The sequence below is a fragment of the Lepidochelys kempii genome, chromosome 5, assembly GCF_965140265.1.
Source record: "Lepidochelys kempii isolate rLepKem1 chromosome 5, rLepKem1.hap2, whole genome shotgun sequence".
NCBI classification, from domain to species: Eukaryota; Metazoa; Chordata; order Testudines; family Cheloniidae; genus Lepidochelys; species Lepidochelys kempii.
The window spans coordinates 102,627,005-102,647,965 of NC_133260.1; the positions used below are offsets into that span (position 1 = coordinate 102,627,005).

The 20,961-nt window shown below is 42.1% G+C and overlaps 1 protein-coding gene across 4 annotated transcripts in view; it reads right to left on the reverse strand.

Moving 5' to 3' along the window:
- The window catches only part of RFX3 (regulatory factor X3), a 250,111-nt gene that overhangs the window by 43,876 nt on the left and 185,274 nt on the right, over window positions 1-20,961 (reverse strand). For 3 of the 4 annotated variants that reach the window (XM_073345241.1, XM_073345240.1, XM_073345242.1), the window contains 3 exons: window positions 18,568-18,642; window positions 13,244-13,425; window positions 2,873-2,992 (listed from right to left, as the gene is read on the reverse strand). In XM_073345241.1, coding sequence (XP_073201342.1) covers window positions 2,873-2,992; window positions 13,244-13,425; window positions 18,568-18,642 — 377 coding nt within the window. The remainder of the gene's footprint in view (window positions 1-2,872; window positions 2,993-13,243; window positions 13,426-18,567; window positions 18,643-20,961) is intronic. The other variant, XM_073345239.1, reaches the window with a different exon arrangement.

Genomic DNA, 20,961 nt, shown 5'->3' on the forward strand with positions numbered 1-20,961 from the left:
CTGCACCTGGACCACCCCAACGAGCCACCTGCACCAGATCCCCACCCCACCGAGCCCCAACCAGCTGTACCTGGATCCCCACCCCACTGAGTCCCACTTCCCTAGCATCTGGGCCCCCCCGCACTGGACACCCTAAACCCAGATCCCCCTGTGGAGCTCTATCCCCCCCACACCAAGACCCCCCCGGTGAGCTCCAACCACCTTCACCTAGACCCCCCCCTGAGTCCCATTAGCATTGCACCCAGAACCCCCCAACAAGCACTTGTGTATCCAGATTCCCCCTGCACCCAGATCCCCACTGAGCCGCACGCAACCAGATTGCCCCACACAGAACCCTCTCTACCCACACCAGGATCCCCCCACACTAAGCCCCTCCATTCTTGGATCCTGCCAGGCTGACCCTGCTTGCCCACACCTAGTGCACCTGGCACAGAGGGGCAGGGCCCTGGGGTGTTTCTGGGGCAGGCCCTGTCCTTGCAGTGTGTCAGGGTTGGGTGCAGCCTCACCGCTGAATCCATGTCCTGGGGAGGGGGGGATGGATGGATACAGAGTGATCTCCCACCTCTGTGCAGCCAGTGGCCTGTGCTCCCCAATGCCATGCTAGAGCCTCCACATTTATCTGACAAATAAAATTTGCAGAATTTTGCAGAATTTTAAAATAAATGCTGAATTTTTTGGCACAGAATGCCCTCAAGAGTAAGTATTGTAGCTCAATGGGCAGTGATCTTGTTTACAATGCTATCTGAACTGACATTATAGCAATTAGAGAAAATACCACAAGAGTGAGCAAAGTAAAGGAATACTGACCTCAGAGGTAAAAGGAGAGGTATTGTAAGGGTCTGAAGCACACAATTTAAGCTCCATAGTGGGAATCTGTAAATCACTGGTCAGTTTTCCTGCTCTTAGGAATCTAGTGACATGATAATATATTGCAATCAACCTGGGTCTTTTCTGCAGATGATACTGGAAATTAATGCTTCCATTTCTTTCCTTTTCTTATTCCCTTCCTCCATATCTTTAACCCCCATTAAAAACACCACCACCACCAACAAAAGCAGGCAAACAAACAAAATACAATACATGTAACTTAAAAAAAATGCCAATTCTTCACCATACTCATTTGCTTGTATGTTATAGCTACATCTCTGACTGCTCAGCCTGTGTCTTTAGACTCTAAGCCGTTCAGAATTGGGACTCTCTCTTTTTTGTGTCTGTACAGTGCCTATCACAATGGGGCCCTAAGCAGCTGCATGCTATCATAATATAAATATTTACAACTGCCACTGCTACTACTCATGGAAATGATGAGCTTTGATTTTCAAGTGAACCTATCAAGTGCTTTGAGACTGAAGATGGCTTTTAGGTCCTGATTGTTTTTAAGACAACAAAGAATGCTGAGTACACTGTATGGGATTGCTCCTTCAATAGAACTGTTTCTATGGCCCTCTTTCTGTAGTGCTTGTGAGATGTCCTCGTTGACTTCCTGAGTTTTTCTGGATTCCTTGATTTCAAAGATATCAAATATTTCCTTTTGTGGTATCATGTCAGTCTATCACATATATATGTATCTGTCTTGAATTGTCCCTAGAACCCACGCGTCTAAGACAGTCTTTTTCAAACATATGCAAATCTCTGCAGTCTCCCTCTGCCATCTTGGTTCCTAGTGGTTACATATGCCAAGGGAAGACAGATGGTTTTACTGCCGCCTCCCTTCCTTGGAATTTTCCAGTGAATGGAGCTGCTTTAAATTACAGCTGGGATTCTACAGAAGCACTACTAGTGGCAGCTGCTGAGAGAAAACATTTAATCAAAACATATCTAGATGACATTGGTCATATTGGTTCCTAGTCAGGACCTCCCCTCTTTTTGGGTAGGGATGATACACTATGTTTCCTGTTGCAAAAGGGAAGTCAATCCCAGGCTAAATCTGATCCACTGTCTTATAAGGCCACATACAAGATGTAATAGTAAAATATGAACAATGGAGTTTGAAATTCAAAGTATCTTATCAGATTCAATCAATTTGGGAGAAAATAATCCAAAAGATTGTCCAGATGATAAATTTCAAGACAACTATATTATACTTTGCTTTTAGTATCAGTATTTGCAACTTTACCATTGTCTTTTGGAACATTTTGGTTAACTGATATCTGGAAACTTCAGAACAAACTTAACAGAATTTCAATTCTGATCTCCTTAGAAGTGGAATTTTAGAGACTAGTAAACAAGAACACAGTGTTTTAAGAAATATATCGGGACCATCTCTTGCAGTCTTTTAAACCTTTTTTCTTTTTTTGAGGAAATTCAAAGTGTAATGAAATTATCTCTGAATCAAGAAACAATCCTAATACTTCTATAATTTTTTTAGCATAGTACTTAACACATTGTGGAAAAGAACTCACACCCAAACCTTTTTCTAACAAAGAATGGTGTAAATCTAGCCTGATTTGTCCCCAATGATGGGAATAGAAAAAAGGTCTCCTGATGCCCAGTACACTGCATCACACAGCTTCTTCCTTATGATACCTTTTTAAAATACCAATGGGGGAGAAAAAAACCCATTTGCAACACATATAATCTCCATGCAAGAATAACAGTATCTATTTAGTGGGTCAGAATGGAAAATAAGTCTTTAATACTAAGAAGCACAAATAAAAGCATCCCACACTCCTTTAAAAATACAAAAAAAACTTTACTCCCTTTTACTCCAAAATTTATGCATAATAGAGAGGTTTATTAACTACTTCATATAGACGAGTAATTTCCAAAAATGCTGAAAGGAATTTGGTATCACACTGAAGCAATCCTCCCAGGTTTCAAGTGCTAGAAATATGAAAAAATATTTAATATAGTTACAATTTCCACACTGTACCTCTGTTTCTGCTGCATGGGTTGTTGTCTCATAGCCATATATTGCATGTCCTCTTGTAGCCGATTAAGAGGAGAATCTGGCTTGACACGAATCCCATAGTAATGATATTTGGAGTTCCCCCTTTACGAAAGAATAAGAATTAAGGGAAAAAAAGTTGATAAAACAGAAATAATTTGTCAGACTGTTTTTTTTCCTTTTAAAGTCTTACAGTTTACTTCTACTGGAAAATAGAGTACAGAAATTGGACCAAATTCTCCTCTCCAATTTCTCCTCCTGATTCATCAATTTTATACTTCTATCATACCATTGGGTTCATAAGATCAACTCCTCTCCCTTACATCAGTGTAAACCAGGAGCATCAGGCCCAGTAAATGCCCCTTAAATTGACTCATATGCAGAGACAATAATCCATACTATCCAGATCCAAAAGATCCATAATAAATCTGTGGAAAAAAACCCGACAAACTAAATTTGGTAATCTAAAGTTTCAACTAAACTTCAGTGTCAGTGATCTGAAGAAACTTGTTATAATGGTCTTTGTTTTAATCTTATTCATATATATAGATATATAGATAGATAGATAGATAGATAGATATAGTGACAGGGTCGGACCAGATGGCTATAGGAGAGTAATAGTAGGCAGATATATTAGCCCCAGGCTAAGTAGGTCCCTTTTCCCTGGGTAAGGCAACAGGGAAGGTTTTTTTTTGTTTTTTTTTGTTTTTTTTTGAAACAGAAAGAAAATTTATTGGTAACACTTACAAAATTACCAAAGGAAACAAAACAACTATGCAACAAAACAACGCAAAAGAAGGTATAACACAGCAGCTTTCAGGAGGGAGAAGTGTTCAGGCTAGCCTGGGCCCAGAGCGGGGGGGCTTCCTCGACACTTGTGGTCTTCCACCCCCTTGAGTTACCTAGTGCCGCGCCCAGTGTCACCGATCCTCCCTCTCCTGAGAGTACCCGGTAAGATGGGCACGGCTGCGGGGTGGGCTGTTTAGGGGTGGGGGGGGTAGACACCCATGTATTATAGGACCCCTCCTAGATGACAGGAATGATGGTATCCACGGCGGCAACGGCTGGGGCTGGCGTCTCTCGCTCTTCCCCTCAATCAAAGGGTCAGACGGAGGGAACCGGACGGGGTCACTGAGCAGAGAACCCCGGACAGCGCCCACCGCTCCTCGAAAGCGTCAAGGGAGTCGGTGGACGCCGCCCAGAGGAACTCCGCCCGGATACGTGAATGTACTGAGGATCGGAAAAAGGCCCCACAATTGCAGGATGTTTCATGGGCCAAACGATGGGCCTCCACCCGGACAAAGGTGAACGTGGAGCTGTCATCTGGGTGATGGTCACGCCAGACGTCCACTAGGGAGTCATGTTCAACTATCCCTTGGAGAATATTCGCGGTGGCCGGGCTCGGTTCGGCCCCTGAGCGGTCCCATTCCTCGAGGGTGGTGTTAAAGTCCCCTCCCAGGACCAGGCACTCGTGCGAATCCAGGGTGCCGAGAAACACACACGTATAACCGTATGCCGAGAAAGTCGGACACCCGCTGATAAAATTGTGGCCGCCTGGAGCTCATTTGCGGGGCATAGATGTTAACAAGATTAACCACGAGCCCCTCCATACGGACTCGAAGGTGCAGCAGGTGGCCCGGCACAGCCTCATTGATCCCTAGCACCTCAGGCCATAGGTTGGGGGAGAACAGGGTCGCCACTCCAGCTTGCCAGGTCGCGAAGTGGCTAAAGTATACCCCGTCCCCCCACTCCAGCCACCACCTGTCCTCGGCGGCCGGGTCCGTATGGGTCTCCTGCAGGAAAACTACAGAGTACCCCCCTTCCCGAAGGTAAGAGAGCACCTGGGACCTGCAGAGAGCCATCCTACAGCCCCTGGTATTCAGGGTTGCAATAATAAGAGGCGTCATGCGGAGGGCTGGGGGGGTGGGGGTTTCGTGTTGGCGGGGGTATTCAGGGCCCCTGGCGGGTTGCACAGCAACCCGTGACCCATCCCGTGGGTGAGCAGATCGCGTCGGAAGCTGCGGGCTCGCTCGTAGGCCACAGCACCGCACCTTCCTTGCCCCCTGCCCTCCTTTATAAGGGCCCCTGTGGCCTGGAGGATGTGATCTAAGTCCCCCCATAGCTGAAGAGCCAGCTGTACCCTATTGCGGGCGCCACGGGTGTGCTCTAGGAACTTCCGTAGTGCATGCCGCAGCTCATGGGGGGGTGGGGTTACAATTCCCGAGGTGTTCCCTGGTGGGACTCTTAATACAGCCTCGTGGTCCGCTACGGCGGGTAGACAGGGTGCGGACCACTGACGGGGTGTCTGAGAGGCTGGGGTTATTAAATTCATTTCACGCCTTGGGGTGGAGGGGGATGGCAGGGAAAAAATTGCCACTCCTAATGGGTCACGGCTAGAAAGTGCAAAGACTGCTCCCTGGGGGGAATCTGTGAAAGGCGGAAAGGAAATAACCCTAGGGGCAGCATTAGCATTGCAGGAGGAGGGGACTTGGGCAGGGACAGGGGTGGGGGCAGGGGCAGGGGTAAGGCTCTGGGGTTCAGGAGGCAAGCAGCTAAAGGAAAGTGCCTCCTGAGCAGAGTCAAGGGTTAAGGGGTAAGGGAGGGGGCTCCCAATAACGCTAGGCACTGGCTCCATGGTGGTCTTAGCGGCCACGGCATCAGGTGGTAGACCACCTTCTGCAGGGTGCTCACCCGGGAAGGCAATTAGGGGGAGGGAGCATGGGGAAAGGGAGGCTGGGGTAAGGTTGCCCAGCTCGAGGCCAGCCGGCAGCAGATCATCCCCTCCCTGGGTGACCAGGGTCAAATCTAGGGCCTCGATCTCCGCATACACGGGGGGGAGGCCAGCTCCTGCCACCCCGGGGGCCTCTCCTCTAGGGCCCGCCTCAACGGTCGCCTCGGGGTCCGCAGGGGGTTCGGGTGGTATCCAGGCAGAAGGGACGTCCTCAGAAGTCTCGGAGGGGAGGGTCTCCCGTGGAGGGGGGATTCTGCCCTCCAATGCCAGTCCGTCTTCCCCTCCCGACACCAGCGGATGGATCTCACTCATGGCCGTGGCGGGAGGCTCGATAGCAGTGCCTCCTTTCCTGGTCTTCCGGGGGGCTTCCGCGTCGGATGGATGCAGCGGAGCTCGAGCCTTCCGCTTGCCTCGCTTCCCCTGGACTAGGGTCCAGCCCTCCATAGCGTCATCTGGGGGTTGGTTAGCAGGGGTCGTGTCGGGGGGCGGAGGCGATGGTTCAGGGGTTCGGGGAGGTAGCGGCAGCATGAGGGGCGGGGGTTTCTCCTTGGGGCGGGCCCTCTCCTATACCCGGTAATATCCTTGCCACACCCTCCTCCATGGGCTCTGTTGAATTGGTACTAGCAAGGGTGGAACTCCCTTGCTCGCCCGGGCGTTGTAGGTATCTCTTGGGCCCGGATGTGAGTAGCGATGGGTCGAGTAGGAGGAGGGTTGGTTTCAGGTGCCGGGCTGCCAGGGGCGTCGGCAGCAGCGGGGCCGATGTCCTGCCGGGTCTTGGGGGTTTCGGGTGCTCCTCCCCCCCGGGCCAAAGGGCAGTCTCTGCGGACATGCCCCGCTGAGCGGCAGAGGTAGCACCGGGCCTCTCCGGTGGAGTAAAAGACCCAATAGCGGGCTCCCTGGTAGGGGACTAGAAAAGGACCCCTCGAGCGCCTCTTCGTCACGCGCCCCTGCCGGCGGTAGAAGCTGCACTTGCCGGCGGAACGAAAAAACGTGACGGAGGATGGGGTCCTTGCAGCCCAACGGGAGAGGGCTGATGACAGAAACAAGTTTCCCCAGAGTGGAGAGGGCGGGTAACAGGGCAGCATTGGGTAAGAAGGGAGGAACAGAGGTGAGGACGAGGCGAACGCCCAGGTCTTCTAATGGTTTAAAGGGGACAAACACCGCCCCCCCACCGTCAGGCCCCTCTCCACCGCCTCCTGGGCGGCATCCTCCGAAGCTAAGAAAAAAACGACCTTCCCATACATCTTGGAGGCCGCCACAATAGCCGTGGGTCCTACCACCTTCGCTAATGCCTGCACGTATGTCTCCACGTGGGGCGAGGTGGGCACCAGGAGGCAACGGACGCCGTGCCTCCTGGTCAAGGCGGGGAAAGGGCCCCGGCCGCTGGTGATGGTGGCGGAGGCGGGTGGGGGGCGAGATGACAAGGCGGCAGGCAGGGGGGAGCCCGTCGCCGCCCGGGCATACGTCCTGGGGGCCAGGGGAGGGACAATCACAGAGCTGGTGGAGGGAAACGCAGGGAGGGGCGCCACGGTTGATGACGAGGCCACAGTGGCGGGGGCAGCCTCTGCCATGGAGGGCTTAGTGGTTTTAGCGGGGCCCTTTCCTTTCATCCCGCCCTGGCCCTTCCGGCCAACCGGGGGGGGTTTCCTAGAATCTGGGGGGGCGGTGGGTGCAGCAGCAGCAGCGATCACCCCGGTGCCTCCTGCTGCCGGTGCCCCAGCGGGGGGGGGTGGTGGCAAGTATCTTGACAATAGTGGTGGTGGGGGGGAGGGACAACTAATTTTGTTGAAGCGGCCTCGCCCCTCTCATTCCCTGCCATTGTGAGAAGGGAGAGACAGGGAGACACCAGAAGGAGGAGGGGGGAGGGGAGAAGTGGAGTAGCTGCTCCTCCCCGCTAGGCTGCAGGCGGGGAGGGGGGGAATGCCGAGGGGGGGGAAGAAACAAAATCGGGGTCCAGTAATAGGGGCAAGCTGTGGGATAAGCAATCTGGGGCGGGGGGTGCAGACCCACACGTTTGTCCAAAGAGTCTCGGTTGGTCGGCTGTTATGTCCGGTCCGAAAGGCAAAGTTCAAAGCGAACAGCTGGATCCAAAGGGAGATGGCAGGTTGCCAGCAGGGACGGACGGCGGGGGGGCTGTAACAGTTGTAGTAAGGGTGGGGGAGTTGGGGGCACCGATGGATCGGGGGTGGCGGTCTTCGCGCCACACCCCCTGTGCTGCCACAAACGCAAGTAACCACAGTCAAACTCCCCCCCACGAGAGTATAATTCAGAAAATTACTCAGTCTTACGGCCCCCTTCACGATGATTTATAGCTCTCCTGGATTATTTCTCCTGTCTTCTGAAATCTTCTTCTCCAGCTGTGTTGGCTGTGTTCCAAGGCCTTCGGCATGCTAAGAATGTTGTAAAGTCCGAGCTGCGAGCAAAACGGCTGGGTCTGGGGGTTTCCACTCCCCACTCCGGACAGCAAAATCGGCAATCTTCCCCCCCTCCTCCGGGGGGCTCAGCTGAAACAAATAGCTGCGCCCGAAAGCAGGCGTGTGGGGGGGGGGGGGCGGGTGCTGGCGGCAAGCTGAGGGCCGACAGCACGAGACGGAAAAAAACAAAAAATCAAAGGAAAACAAAAAAAGCGTCTGGCCCAGTCGGGGGGGGACTAAGGCAGGTGCAAAAAGTAAGAAAAATCCAGGCCAGGGGGCTTTAGGAAAGAATAGAAAGCAGATAGCTGAGGAGCAAGCAAAGGACGTTCCGTTTCCCAACAGGGAAGGTTCCAGAACAATCAGGAACCTTCTGGAGACAATTAAGATAGGCTGATTAGAACACCTGCAGCCAATCAAGAAGCTGCTAGAATCAGTTAAGGCAGGCTAATCAGGGCACCTGGGTTTTAAAAAGGAGCTCACTTCAGTTTGTGGTATGCGTGTGAGGAGCTGGGAGCAAGAGGCACTAGGAGCTGAGAGTGAGAACGCGGACTGTTCGATGACTGAGGTGTACAAGCATTATCAGACACCAGGAGGAAAGTCCTATGGTGAGGATAAAGAAGGTGTTGTGAGGAGGCCATGGGGAAGTAGCCCAGGGAGTTGTAGCTGTCGCACAGCTGTTCCAGGAGGCACTCTAGACAGCTGCATTCCAGAAGGCCCTGGGCTGGAACCCGGAGTAGAGGCAGGCCCAGGTTCCCCCCAAATCCTCCCAACTGCTGGTCAGACACAGGAGGAGTCGACCTGGACTGTGAATTCAGAAAAATGGCCAAGCTGAGGGCTGCTGTGAAGCTCTCTAAGGCGAGCAAATCTGCCAATAAGCACAAGACCCACCAAGGTAGAGCAGGAACTTTGTCACTATATGTATGTGTGTATATATATATAAAAAATATGCTATGCTTAAAAGTTATACTATATATATATATAGTAAAACTTTTAAGCATAGCATGATATTTTTAATATAGAGACTTGAAATCACACAATTTCTGAAACAGAACAAAAATAGGAAAACATATTGTTCATGTGAATAAAACAACAGTAAAATCCTGTCATTACTGATTTTGAAAAATATTTTGTAAGCATTCTTCAATGATACATTTTTCAGATGGTAAGGCTTAAGTTATAAATCAGAACTCTGCAAAAAACTGCCATCGATGACAGGAAGAGAAAAAAAATGTTGTGGAAATGGGGAATTTCTACCTGAGGCAAATTCACAATTTTGGACAGCAACAGAACAATTATTTAGTTATTATTAGTTTGTAAATACTGAGGAAAGTATCAGTTTTTCCATATGCAAACATTAGAGAGAATATCAGTACTTGTACTTTTGCATAGCACTAAATATAATAAGTTCAGTATCAGTGTTCTTTCAGTTTTCTTCCTTCCAGAGACAAAAGCAAGGACTTTTTAAAGTTTTCGTAGACCGTTACTATATAGGGCCATTTGATATGGCTTTAGGTGCGGCCATAACACAAAGAGTGCAAGGCAGCAGATGGTGTGCTAAGATAAGTTAGAACTCCCCTTTGTACTGCCCTGATCTTGGTGTTGCTTTATAGATGGCTGTTTCAGCCTTAGGTGTCTTCTAACTTTTGTTGGCTTTCAATGGCAACTATGGATGAAAAAAATATCTGAGGATAATTGTTGTGTAGGAAATGTCCCAGTCACATCTGCTTTTCTGCAGTCATACCCTCTCATTCCTGCTATGCCAGTAATAAAGAGTTGGTGTGGCATATGCATTCCTTTTCTGGGTTTGCACTACTATAACCAAGTTTCTGTTACCCTGCCATTAGATTAGTTAGGGTTATATGCACTTTTGTTGGCTGAAAACTTTGGTCATCTCCTAGGAAAATACTGCAAGAATTTAGTGTCCTGAGCAAGACTCCAGATACTGGATGACGTTCCTCCACGTGAAGAAGGAAACGTAAGTGCTACATTAGAAGCCTTGTTTTAAAGAATTTAAGAAGTAAATTGACGCTTTTAATGTTTTTAAAGTGATTGCCGGGGGGTCTTCTTCTCATGGAGGATATGAAATAGCAGCTAATGAAGAGTGGTGGGCAGGATCTATGACCTCACCACCCTTCTGAAGTGATGGCATTGTGTATCTAATACTGCCAGAGCTAAGAAGTATTAGCTCTCTGCTGCTTCGTTTATATGGCTCTTTAGTTTAGTTTTATATAAGATCTATGAAATCACAAAGAGACACTTTGCTGTGCCTACAGTGGCAATTCCTGAAATGTATAAGAATTTACCAACTATTTCAGTGATGGCTTTATAGCAGTATCTATTGAACTATATACAATGGAAAAAAGAGTATGTGTATGGATTCTACAATATCCTAAAGGCTGTGTGCTGTTAAAACTGAACTGGCAGGGCTTACCTGGAGCTACTGAAAGTTACAAGTTTTCTAACAATCCTGATGAACACTGCAAGATGCTGTCCCTGTTTCTATGGAAACAGATTATAGACAGGCAAAAAGGGGCTTTAAAATAATCAATAAATCATCATGGACCAGGCTGTGATACCTGTACTTATGACGAATAGTACCTTATACCACGTGTAGTCCAACTGACTTCAGTGGGACTATCTGTGAAGTAACATATTACTCAGGGTCAGTAAGTGTGTCATAATCTCTCCTTGGGCATGTGTAAGCTCAATGTACTTGAATGTACCCATGCACACACACATACCAGTGCACATGTACACACACATATGTGTTTAAAATTAACTGATATATAGTAGCACAAACAGGAGCAACCTTTAATCCAATGTTGTTAGAATTTTTGCAGCGTTCAGTGGCTTAGGTTGAGCAAGGCCAACAATATTAAAGACACCAATGCTCCTAGAGACTTCAGGCTTTCCAGTCTGTAATAATTTTGGTCCCAGACTTCAAACTTTTTAAGCACACATGGACCCCTGCACCTGTATGGAGCCCTATTGCCTTCAGTGGGGCTGAGCACAGGGGTAGTGGTCTGCCTGTGTATAGTCAAATGCAGGATTGGGGCCTTTGTAGAAAAACATTCTAAGTATAAACAACATTTTAATGTGTTTTTAAACCTATGGAACTAGTTTTTTTCTCCTTATTTAAAAAAAAAAGGATAACATCTTTTGGCCCATATTGAGGCTTATTAGACTGGATACAAACTGATGGATGAAGTAAGATTTCAGAACGCTTAAGAAAATAATGATCAACGGCTGGACACTGTCAATATCTTAGCATGACATGATGATAATCTTCTACCATAAATGACCAACACAACTGCCCCTACACATTCCCTTCTTTCACTCTGTCCAACTGCCACCTGTGACCTACAAAACAACAATGGTAGACACTAGAGCATAGAGGTGGAGAGCTCTTTCTGATACAGCTAATAGTAGACATCTCTGTTGTAACTGTGGCTAAAGCTAAGAAACTCTCATCAGTTACTGGACCAACATAGATATGACCAGACAAACTGTTCTGTGCAGCAATAATGCAAATGGTCCCTCTCAGGAAACATTTTGAGCACAGCTTGACACAAGGAGTTTGCCACTTGTATTTTACAGACAAAAGTGACAATATTGCACCAATCAGAGGCATCCACTGGATCAGCAGCAAAATATAAATGAGACAAATGGATGTGCTGGGAAGGTATAGAGTGCAACGGACAAAATGGACCAGGCTCCTCATGCCATTCTTAAATAAGTTGCGGTTATGTCTTTGCTCAAGAAACTGCCACCTGACAACAGTGCCAATTACTACCTTATCTTGAACCCTTTTAATGGTGGAGAAGATTGAAGATTATTAGAAGATTGTAGTGATATATGGATCTTTTTTTAATTTCCCAATTTATTTTCAATTTTCTTTTAGGCCTGGATATGGTGTAGAAAATACTTGATTGACAAATTCCTTTTGGTAATAGGGAAAAAAGGTCACATGTACATGTAAGTTTTATTAGTTCTGTCAGCAGCCTTTGATACCACTGACAACATGCTGCTGCTGTCCTGGTATCTGGAAGGACTGGACAAGGAAACAAGAAATGGAAAAAATCTTGAACTATTCAGCTCTGTGGAACTTGCCAGCAACATGTGTAAGTGTGCATCTGTATACACTTAAAAGATTTAAACACATTTTCTATCGGTCTTGCTCTATACACTATTTTCAAATTCTTATTTATTGGTTGAATCAAAATTATTTCTTTTTTCAAAGCAAATAACGGACACGTTTCAAATTACAAAACTCACCAATTTTGTTAGCTCCCTGTTTAAAAAAAAACTGTGATTAGAAATCTTTGTTCCCTTACTCTCCTTTAATGCAAACATGGCTAAAGGGCCCCTAAAGACTCACATTTACAAAACATTAATAATAAATACTTTTCCTTCACACAGAACAAGCATGGAACATTTCAATCTAAGAGGTAAGTGTTTGGAAAAGCTGTGAATGAGTGAATGGAATCTGCTATAAGGCTTTAAGCATAGCCCACTACACTGGGTAAACATACAAGAAAAAACTCCTCTATTTTTACACTTAGTGTCCCTCATATTTACTTATCATACCACACTGAAATATCACTGCATGAAATAAAAACAGTAATGACAATTTATAAATAAGGAATTGAAGCTATTTTGTAATTAAGCTGTAGAATCATGGCAGCATTAAATAACAGTCCCTTATAACACAAACAAAAAAATCAGTTGATAAAAATATTGATCTACATTAAGATCATTCATTTATTCTTATATGGAAAGGCAGAACACCCCTATTGTCTTATATGTAATGATCAACCACCACTTTGTGCTCCGCATATACTTAAATTAAGTATTGGATGAAAAATAAAAAACAAATATAACCAGGTTTTTAATTCATAAGAAATATAGTAATTATTCTCCATCTGATGCATAGTTTCCAACCAACAGCCTATATTATATTTGTATTGCTACAAATCTGTTGTGTATGTTTCAAAATTAATAAGCGATTTCAGGACAAGGAGAAATGTAATGGATTTCTGTAACAACTTGACACAGTTTGAAATTACATGAGAAATTTATAGACAAACATTTTAATATTTAAGTAATGTTTTCTTTCAGTTTGTTTAGTGTATCATGTACAAGGTTCATGATCACAATGATTCCTACACTCTCTCTATGCTATAATCTAAGATCTGATTGTTTTACACAGACCTGGTTCCTAGTCTCCTGGTCCGTAGCCCCATGAAAATTGACCTTATGAGTTTTCCAAAGGAGGCAGCATTGACTGGGTCCAACTTGTGCTCCTGACAGTGTCGTAAGTAATGATTGTAAAGCGTACTTCTGGGGAGACTGACTCCTTCTGCTGTTTCATAGTTGTCTAAGAGCCACTGGAGCTATTTCAAATAGGAGACAGTGAAGAAAAGTAAATTCAGATAATTTCACAATAAACGTTTTAGGCTATTATTAACATAGCTGTACAATACAAAGCTTCTTAGTACATTTTGAGATTGCTCTTAATGTCTATTCAATGGTGACTTTTTTCTTCAAGTGAAGGCAGTCCTCTTTAGAGGTGTTAGATATACAATGGTGTCTTTGAGTCTTTCAGAAATACATGGAAATAGCAGAACTCATAACACTTGTGACCTCATATAGTTCCCATTTCTTAAAGTATTCAAGAGTCCAGTACCACACATTAATTTTCTGTACACTGATCTAGGCTTTGGACACAAATTGTTAGTACTTTAGGGAATTTAACCAATCATAAATGTATTTAAACAACCACAGAAAGGAAACTGCTTGTTGAACTGATGGAGAGTCATTTAATCCATCTGCATTATTAGACTAATGTATTGCAGAGAGTTGTTTCGCTTCCCCAGGCACTCAGATCAGTTACACTATTTAATTGAACAAGATTTATTCTTTTATTTTTTAACCATAAATAAAGAACCAAAAAACAAACACAAGGCAAGGAGCAATCTAGGTGATGCTGAAATGAACTAATACAACTATTACAGATTATGGGCCCAATTCTGCTTCCATTGAAGCCAAATGGAATTTTGTCATTAACTTAAGTGGGAACAGGACTGAGTCCTATAAAAACTCTCTCTCCAGGTCATTTAATTTAGAACTTTGGTGGGTAGTTTTGGAAGCTGGCAGAAAAACACTTACATGCCAAGTACTTCAGTGGCTCTATAGTAAGAGGCACAAATGGTATCTTTTTGGGAATACTTACAACATATATAATATAAACTGCCACTAACAGATGAGAAAACAAACTAAGAAAAAGCACTTTAACAAGGTCGACTGCCTGTGTCAGTTTCACTCCGATCTTCCCACCAACTTTAACTGAGTAGAAAAATGATAGCACAAAATAGGAGTATTTTTATATGATGGTTATACTTAAATTGTGTGAAAGTCTGTGGTTTCAGTTTTCTAGGGTTCTGATAATCTTTCATTTGGCTTACCATACCACAGATTTATATCCCCCAGAATTTTCCTTTGAGTTTTGGGTTTGAATGAGCCCAAAAATGTAAACAGGAAAGCAGCTGAAATTGCCAAGTTTCACCAGTTTTGATGTCAAAGCCAAGAGCATGATTTCAGTGTGAATCTTTAAATCAGTCAGGTTAATGGATTTTACAAAAAATCTGGGCTCAGTTTTGAGTTTCCAATGAAACTCCAAACCAGGCATTTTAAAATGATTTCAACCAATGCAACAAAATTTTGTTCTGATGCATTAGTTCTCAACAGAAATGTGTAACAAATTTTAATGTAAAGTATCAAGGCAAAACATGAGTAATATATATATGTTCTTAACAGCAGCAAAAAGATCAGTTTACGTGATAATACTGTAGTCTGTCGCATTCATTTACTAATAAAGAGTGGTAACACAAACTTTTCAATGATAAGGAAGAGAAAACTTTTGCTAATGTTGAACATAATCACTTAAGACACAGATCTTAAATATTTTAATGTGAAAAAATTTAATTCTGTATTCCTAAAATAGAACATTCTTAGATCGTGCCCCCACTCTACAGTCACTCTTACATTAGTACTCACTAAAATCTAGAGGTATAATTAATGTACTGGACTCTCACCTCCGTTTCAATCAGAGTCATGTGCACTTTGCCAAGTGCAACGAGAACAACAATTCACCCAAGACCTTTTAGAGGCTATCTTCATGTTCTCCTTTTCCATGGAGAACAAAATAGAAAACAAAATTGTAATTCTTTAGTTTATGTTCTAAAATATGAGCTGAGATGGCTTCTATTGTTTTAACTTGCTAGCACGTAATATGAATGACAAGTAGGCAAATACCCACAAGAAGAAATGTCTCTGTGTTTGACGTACTTAAATGGTTCCACAATGTAGAGCTGTTAGCCAGACTTTTAGACAATTTTGCACTTTAAATAGAATCTAACAAAACAGAGCAGTTTATCATCCTTATTTCAGCTGGTAGATCTAAAATCATTATTTAAAAAAATACTGAGTCATAGTGTTCACAAATGTCTTTTAAATTGGTTGTTTACCATTCTGATATAAAGCCTATGAAAAAAATATCACTGGAAACTAACCTTTACCTTGGTTTATTTAAAAAAACCCTACTTATTTCACTAATGAACTGACATAAGCATATCTGAGGCTAGAAACCAAGATAATTACATCTTTCAACCTTTGCATTTAATCTCCGTTAATCAGGATAGATTAAGAAGGGTGAACTATTCTTATTTTTCCCCAAAGGGAAATACTGACTGACAAACAAACAAAAAATGCATTTCCCAATTAACTTCTAAATGTAACATTTGGGGTTTTTTTTCCAGATGGATTATAACCTATTAGGATTCATTTTAAGTGCACTTTACTAATGATCTGAATTCTTGACAGATATTATTTCAACTATAACTTGCATTAGCCAATGTTGGCACAGCATAATCCAAGATAAGCATAGAACAAAGATTTTTGCTCTAGGGTGGATGTATTTCAGTGGCAAAAGGCATCAAGTGATTATTTGCTAGATTGCTGGAAAGAAGAGTGCCCAAGGCTGTATGTAATTTTAAAAGGAAAATAATCTACAAACATTATACAGCTATTGTAAACATATTTCTTCAATGCAGAATAAGAATTCGACACCTGAGCTGTTCAGGATTTGAATACTAGCTTGTTGACTAATAGTATTAGTAGCATTTAAGGATGGATAAGTATGAAGTGTTTACAGGGTAAAAACTGGCAAATTGACTCTGGCTTCACTAAAACTCCGATGTTTATACAACATTCAATTATAAATTGATTAGTCAAGTCAACCTCATGCACAAAGAAATCAGAAAAAGAAAAAAGTAGAGGAGAAATGAAAAATGAGCAAGCATCAATAAAGGCAACCACACTCCAGGATGGCTAACAATGGAGGTATAGTACCATAGAAAGCCAAGTCAGCAGACTATTATTTTTGAGAGTTTAAATTTTTGTCATGGATGAATAGAACATTTGTAATGTAAAAGGTAATTCTAATGAAATTCACAGCTTTTCAGGCCTGATCTAAAGCCCATTTATATCAGAAGTGTCTCTACTTTGACTTAATGCGCTTTGGCTCAGACCTCTGGAAATCAAAATGAAGGGTAGTTTGAGAAATAGGGAGAAAACAAAAAAACATATTACATTTCTTCCATGTTACACCAATTTGAGTCAGAAGGCAAAATAAATACAGTTTTAAAAATAGGCAAACTATAAAATAAATTCAACCATTTTCTGTCAACTTCTTATATGGGTGATTGGGGCTGTCAAGACTATCATGTCAAAGAAATATGTTTGTGTGTCCTATACAGGATCAAAGACAGAGCCCTATCCTGATTACATACTGATCTTTTATTAAAATTTGAAATAATGCCCAAATTAAAGGAACAAAAGAGAAAAGTAGTGACATAGTATAATGGGTACATGTAAATATTATTAGCAGAAAGGTATTTGTAAATAGTGCATATCACTATATACGTCTATATGTAAATAATGGAATAAAGTTACCCAAGGTAAACAGCCTATCATCTAGCTCTTCTTAGATATGATGTTAAGGATTGTGTGCTTCCATATGGGATTCAAGACAAAGTAACAGCTCTCTGTATCTCCAGTTTTAACATGCTTTGGCCCTTTGCCAAGGTTATGATCTCTTCAGAATGGTATTTAATTAACCCTGATAATGCAATTTCTAGGCAGCCTTCTATCTTCAAAACAACATTTCTTTTTAACATCCAAGATAGAATTTAAAAGTCTTAATCACATTGATGCTATTCAATCTCTCTTCCCACAATTTTAGCAGTTTCTAAAGTTGTTTTCTCTTTCACGTGTTTTAGAATCAGTCCCTTATTGTTTCTTGCCATCATGATGGGAAACTTTCACACAAAGTTATTGGTTTTTCAGGTTCCGATTATGGGACATTTTCAGAACAAAATATATAATTGCTTTGGTTTGATTTCTAAATTATTGTGTCTACTGTCATGAAACCAATTGGTAGTACAAAAATAAACTTTTGAAATTGAGATTTAGTTTCCTATTCTCCATTTTTTTGGTAGAATAAAAAAGTGTGATCAGAGAATAAGAATCATTTTGATTAGTAGCCTTAATATGTGATAAGGAGGGAACATATACAAATGCCAAACAATATAATTTAAATAAAGCAACTTTTACCAGCTGGAAAGATATTTCTGGAAAAACTTTGGCTGGCAATTCATTTTATAATTTATACAGTAAATTGGAGATTAAGCTTTGGGCCCTTTTCCCTCTCTATACAAAAGTTACATTTAATATCTTTACCACTATATTTTAAAATGCTGTTTTTATACGAACACCCACCTTAGGCAAAAGTTATTCTTACTGAAGATTCTTTTTTTTAGGATTTGTAAATTCAGACCAAATAAAGAGGCACAAAGAGCAAAACATATCTCCAGCTTTCAGAGTAATCAATTGTTTTCATTTTTTCAGCCCATGGAGGCAACATCTTGTATAAGTCATTTAACAGAAATACCAACACCGCTTTATGGACCTTCAGCATTCTTTTGTCATTTTCAATAAATTCATTATTCAAAATAAAGTAATGCCATTCTCTAAAATAATCCAAAAGATATTACATACTCATACTGCATGCTCCACCCCCAAAAAATTATTATACAGTGCCCAGATTCTTTTTAGAGGCTAATTTTATCTCAAATACCAACCCCCTGGATAATTAAGAATTTTTCAATGATTATTTTCACAATTACATTATTGTGAAACTCAGAATGTGGTAACACCTGTGGACATAATGCAGAACCTAAGAAACTAACTCAATAATATATATGTATTTAGTGACATTTCACCTGACAAAACATAGCCATGGGAGATGCTGTATAAGATTACAAGTGACTGAGAAGGGAAGATTAAGAGGCCAAAAAAATAAAATAAAATAAAATAAAATAAAATAAAATATCAATAAAACCAAACAGGCATTTAGAGACAGATTAAGCATGCAGACAAAGCAGGAGATTAGTTTACATGAAGAAGAGGCAACTTACATGGCTGTTGAGAAGAGAGCTTCTGTGAGTGGACAGACCATCAGACTTTTGCAGTGTCTCAATCGCCATTTCAATCTGATAATAGATGTCATTAAAAAAAGGGCTCAAGACAAGATAGTAATAAAAGGCTGACCAGAGAAACTTTGATAGATTGCTTAAAGTTCAACAGGAATTGCTTAAACTTCAGTCCAGGTTATTGAACAAATTCTATTAACTGCCTGATTCTGGAGTCCCTGTGAAAGCAAAACTCCCAGTAACTTTGGGAGGCATTTTGCTTTTATACACATTGAAGGATCAGGCCCTCAGAAAATTCAATTCACCCTCCTCTCTGCTCAAGAAATAAAACAAGCACAAAATTTATTTCTAAGTCACAATGCAAATATAAAAACTTTCTGAACATTCAGCATCTTTAACCAAACGCAGAGGGTGGGGTGGGGAAATACAACCCACACCCGAGGTCCTGAAGAGTTTTTCCCAAGGATATGAGAAAACCCCTTGCATAGTTTGAAGATAGTTTGAATTCAATGGGAGTTTAGCCATTAGATTCAGTGGTGGCTGGATTTTAGCCTTCTTCCCTGACATAGCATTTTTTACACATCCAAAGATCTCAGGAAAGTTGATGGACGTTTGGGTGTGCACATAGTGCAGGTTTCAGCTCTGAGAAAATATTCTAATTTATTCAGAATAATTTTACCTTTTAAGATGATAATTATTATTATATATCACCCCTTAAACATACAGCAGTATTATTCCTAATGCATATGTGTAAAGACCCCCACCCAGTCTTTTTTTCATAACTTTGGATCTTAATGTCACTTTTGGCTGCTTCCGTAGTAGCGTTATTGAGTAAAATTACAGGGTAATTGTAGTTCTGTATTAAGTGTAACTGTGGCTACGGCAGAGAAAAAACATTGGAAATGACAGAGGCAATGAGATGTAAAATAGAAAAGCTTTCATGGAAACACCTTCCCACACCCACACCTTTTTTTAGAGTTCAGTAAGAGGACAGATAATCATGTTCACTCAGTGTGCAGTAAAAATAGCAAGAAATGAATTAGTCTTGTAAAATGGAAAAAACAAAAACATGGCATATTCAAAACTAACTGTAAGTTTAAAGACACTTATCTTTTTCCCGATAGATAATTTTTATTGAGTCCTCTCCCCCCCACATTGCCTTATTACCATACTACCCACAGATTTTCCAGTCTAATTTACAAGCATCAGTAGGGTTCATCAATACACATATGAACTGAAATAAAAAAGATTTCAGATGTCATGTATTAGACTTTACTAGCACACATGCAAAATTAACTTCTCCCTTGTTACAGTAATAATTTTATTGCAACATTAATTAAAAAGGTACTTTTCTTAATCTTGAACATTACATTTCTCTTTCGGACAGTTGTTTTTGTTTTAGAAATGCAAGCCCTTTTTATTCAGGTAAAGTGTTGAAAAGAATGTCTGATTACAAAATAAATGACATAATTTTGACAAGGCTAAAGAACAATTTTTTTTTGCTAAATTATGATAATCTAGTCTGACCTCCTACATAACACTGGTCATAGAGTTTCACCACATAATTCCTGCATCAAGCCTGTGACTTCTGGTTGAGTTAGAGTATTTCATAGATACGTAGATTCCAAGGCCAGAAGGGAACCATTGTAATCATCTAGTCTGACCTCCTGTATAACAGAGGCCACAGAGCTTCCCTAAAATAATTCCTAGAGCAGATCTTTTAGAAAAACATCCACTCTTGATTTAAAAATGATCTGTCATGGAGAATCCATCATGACACTTGGTTAAATGATGATTTGCTCTCATTGTTAAACATGTACATCTTATTTCCAGTCTGAATTTGTCTAGTTTTAACTTCCAGTCATTAGCTCTTGTTAAACTTTTCTCTGATAGACTGAAGAGCCCATTATTAAATATTTATTCCCAATGTAGGTAATCATAGATTGTAATCAAGTCACTCCTTAACCTTCTCCGTGTTAAAATAAACAGATTGAGTTCCTTGAACCTATTATTATAAAGCATATTTTCTAATCTTTTAATCATTCTCGTAACTCTTCTCTGAACCCTCTCCTTTATCAACATACTTCTTGAATTGTGGACACCAGAACTAGACATAGTTTTCCAGCAGCAGTCGCACCAGTGCCAAATTACAGAGGTAAAATAATCTTGTTACTCCTACTCAAGATGCCCTTTGTTTATTCGGCTAAGGAGCGTATTAGCCCTTTTGGTCACAGCATCGCACTGGGAGCTCATGTTCAGCTCATTTTACAGCATGACCCCTAAATCTTTTTCAGAGTCACTGCTTCCCAGGAATAAGTCCCCCATCCTATAAGTATGGCCTATATTCTTTGTTCCTAGTTGTATACATTTACCCATATT